The 3,750-nt window shown below is 39.3% G+C and overlaps 1 protein-coding gene across 1 annotated transcript in view; it reads right to left on the bottom strand.

Moving 5' to 3' along the window:
• The window catches only part of LOC107591142 (adipolin-like), a 23,791-nt gene extending 20,362 nt beyond the window's left edge, over positions 1 to 3,429 (bottom strand). The window contains exon 1 of the mRNA XM_016280184.1: positions 2,314 to 3,429. Within this exon, the coding sequence (XP_016135670.1) occupies positions 2,314 to 2,487 (174 nt within the window). The 5' untranslated portion in view covers positions 2,488 to 3,429. The remainder of the gene's footprint in view (positions 1 to 2,313) is intronic.
• Between the last annotated feature and the right edge of the window lie 321 nt (positions 3,430 to 3,750).

Below are 3,750 nucleotides of genomic sequence, written 5' to 3' on the forward strand. Positions count from 1 at the left end.
GACCCCAATATATAACACTTATATATATATATATATATATATATATATATATATATATATATACAGTATACACATACATGCATTTTGACAGTCCCTTTTTGAAAATTCCTTCATATTTATGTCAAAATTAACACAGTATGGAGATATGATACAACCAAACTGTCAAAATAGCAGTGTAAAAACTCAATAAGACAACAACCCTTGTCAGCAAGATCACTGAAGCAGTTATAGTGAGAGTGGTTGGCAGAGGGGTAGCTGGGAGTTACTTGAGAATGCCAACTCTATGGGTGGGCTGAGACAGGAGCTAATTTTCCAATGGAAACCCTGATATCTAAACAATACAGGAGCAACAAACAAATACAGAGTTGGAATAGTAATATGTTGGCCTTGTTGGAGCCAGAAAATGTCAACGCACTTATGCATGATAATTCCGCTACAGATAACACGATATGATATTTTCCAAGGTTTATGTGCATAGAAATGAATTCTGTATTTATTCACTTTATACACAAATGCAAATGCAAATGCAAAAGAGTCCCTGTTTACCAGTCTCACCATCCATAACCTACTGACACCACAAGTCTCAAATAACAAACAAGCCCTCTTTCATGTTCTGGTAGAGAACACCTACTGAGAGGACTAATCGATGCTCTGATCAGACCTTCTGAATGTGCATTCTTCACATATCTCACGCTTCAATCATCCATTTCACACATTGGAGCCTGCAAACCGCTCTATTTATCATTCTGAATCTCATTCTGCTCTGGAGAATTAGACCTGTCTAATCCCCAAGAAACATACATGTTTGAGTCTGTGCCAAGCTAATCAGAAATGGTTGTAGCATCTCCATCATGGGCTTTGGATGAGCTCGATCTAAGCTTGTTTAAATAGCCAAAGACTTCTGCTCAGGCGCATTTACAAAGTATGATGAGAGACAACTGTGGGTGCCAAATGCAGTCGGCTTTGCTTTCTGATGAGTGTGCTGACATATTTAACAGAGCATTTAAAACACATCATTCTGAGGTATTTTCTCTGCTTGGCTGTTACAGGGTGATTTGACACACTGTGAGGAATGATTGGTTGCTAAAATGCATTACATTTACACGTTTGGCAGATGTTTCTATCTAAATAACATAAAGTGCATTTAAGGGATATAATTTATTATTCTGTGCATTGCCTGTGAATCCGGTGGAGCCACAGGAAACCTTAGTGTGCATTAGCGTACCAAATAAATAAATAATATAAATATATACACACATATTACTATTTTATTTTAAAAAGTGTACATTTTTTATAGAATTCTCTTATGTTCACCAAGGCTGCATTTATTTGATTAAAAAAACTGTAATATTGTGAAATATTAACTAACATAACATACCATTTACATAACTATTTTAAAATGTAATTTATCCCTGCGACGGCAAAGCTGAATGTTCAGTAGTCATTACTCCAGTCTTCACATGATTCTTCAGAAATCATTCTAATATGCTGATTTGGTGCTCAAGAAACATTTCTTATTATTACATTTAAAACGGTTGTTCTACTTTATATATATATATATATTTTTTTTTTTTTTTTTTTTTTTTTTTTTTGAAAACAGTGAATTTGTTTTTTTTCAGGATTCTTGAATTAATAGAAAGCTAAAAAAACAGCATTGATTTGAAATAAAAAATCTTCTGTAACATTATAAATGTCTTTACTGTCCCATTTGATTAATTTAATACAAAAAAATCTTACTGACCGCAAACTTTTGGTAGTGTATATAACTAATGTGTTGTATCATGTCTTCTATCATTTTTCATGCAATTTTAGCGCCCAGTTAGGGTGAGGTTCTCAATAAAACAGAGCCCCAAGACATGTAAAACATAGTAACAGTGGCGTCAGCTGTCTGTGTGTTTTCACAGCCTTGAGACTGACTAATTACTACAGTATCAGAAGTTTCTAAGACCATTTTTTTTTTAAATCATCCGTTATCAAAAACACAGACATATGACATACCCTGAAAAAGTGCAAAAATTTACTTTTAGCTTGTCCCATGGGCCGTTGAAAAATACACTGTTGGCATATTAGTACTTTAAGATAGTAACTTGTACCCTTAAGGTAATAATAAATAAATGTTATGGGTACAAACGTGCACTTTTGAGGATGCTGTCTCAGTATGAATCATTTATATCAGTGATCTTACATAAAACAATAATTTGACTTCTGATGTGGAATCATAAGCATATTCATGTGCAGAGCTGGGAAATGAACATAGCTTAAACATATAAGAAAAGCAATAAGAAACTATCATATGACATATATTATGTATACCTTCATACTGCCATCCAGCTCCTCACTGTTGGAAAGAGTGGTGTTGAATGCTTCAGTGTGCTGCGGAGCGAGCTCCTTCGGCCTCTTACGCATCTTCCTGGCCTCAGCCCACCCTAGAAGGATGCACTGGCTCCAGAGCACTGCCGTCACCACAGCTAGCAGCCAGAAACGCATCTTCAGCCCACCAGCCAGGAGACCGTAGTAGGTTCAGAAAGCAGAAGGTGTTCTTGACTTGGAGAAATACAAAAGAACAGCGAGACGTCCCACACGCTTGACCTCACTGGAAGAAAAAATACTGTAATAGGCAGGCAAAGTGATTAAGGGACTTGTCCACTCCACCTGATACCTCAGCCTGGTCTTGATCTTCTCAACAGCCAACAGTGTGAAGCAAGGGCTCTTTAGACAAAAACAAAGCAAAGCTTACTCGACTATGAAATGTGTCAAGTGTGGAGTGGTCCTGGGAAATGACAGGTCATCGCTGAGCTGACAGCAAATAAACCCATTAGTGAGATTTTTCACGCTTCCTGCCCCACGGGGGGTAGCAGAGGACAACTGAAGAAGGTCCCAATGTGGGAAGGGGGGAATGGATGGAAATTACTCAGATTCCCTCTCACTTTCTCTCTGGTTCTTTACCTCCGTCTCGCTTCTACTGGGATGTGGAGTCTTTGCGGTGATGCATCTGAACCGATTCTCTGGTAAGTAATGCTGAGCTCTTGCCCCATCAGTCTTCACATGTGGTTCCTTCTTGAAGCCGAGGTGGGGGAAAAAAGTCCTGAGGGAATTGGAAGTTGGAAACACTCCAGTTTTCGTAGCCTTTGGCCTTTTCCTTGCAGGGAAAAATCAGTCCCCCACGGCAAACTTCAAAGCAGAGAAGCACTTGACGGGACGATTGCACCCAAATGCATCAGCCCAGTTCTGCAGGGTGACAAAAACACATGCACGCTCACCTCAAAGTGCGAGATATGTGTGGACTTTGTGGTAGGTCTTGCTCACAGTTGTGTTTTCACCCTCTCCAGATCTTATGCTGTTGCTCCTGCACTCTCTCACTCTGCTTACAGGAGGGCTCGCAGCAGAGTTTATCACAGCCCCCTCTCTGTCTCTCGCTCTTTCTTTCTCTCTCTCTCTCTTTCTGATTCCCCTGCTTCTCCTTTCCTCATCAGTGAAACTGGCAACCTCAGTGGGCTCAGCCCTGTTTTATCTCACTAATGAAATACTTAAGTCTTGAGGGAGAGCTCTTTGGCAGGCAGACTCTAGGGAATGCGTGTTCATGTGTGTAGGTGTAAATCTGTGTGTGTGTGTGTGTGTAGTGTCCTACTTTGCAGTAGCCCTGTACATGTGACATTTAGTCTCAGAGAATTCAAACAACTCAAAAAGAACTGCTTTAAGGAACTAGAAAGTCATGTTTGACCAGCTGACTAGATATAATCTGGGTCTTTA

Source organism: Sinocyclocheilus grahami, unplaced genomic scaffold (genome assembly GCF_001515645.1).
Source record: "Sinocyclocheilus grahami isolate Dianchi unplaced genomic scaffold, SAMN03320097.WGS_v1.1 scaffold137.1, whole genome shotgun sequence".
Lineage (NCBI taxonomy): Eukaryota > Metazoa > Chordata > Actinopteri > Cypriniformes > Cyprinidae > Sinocyclocheilus > Sinocyclocheilus grahami.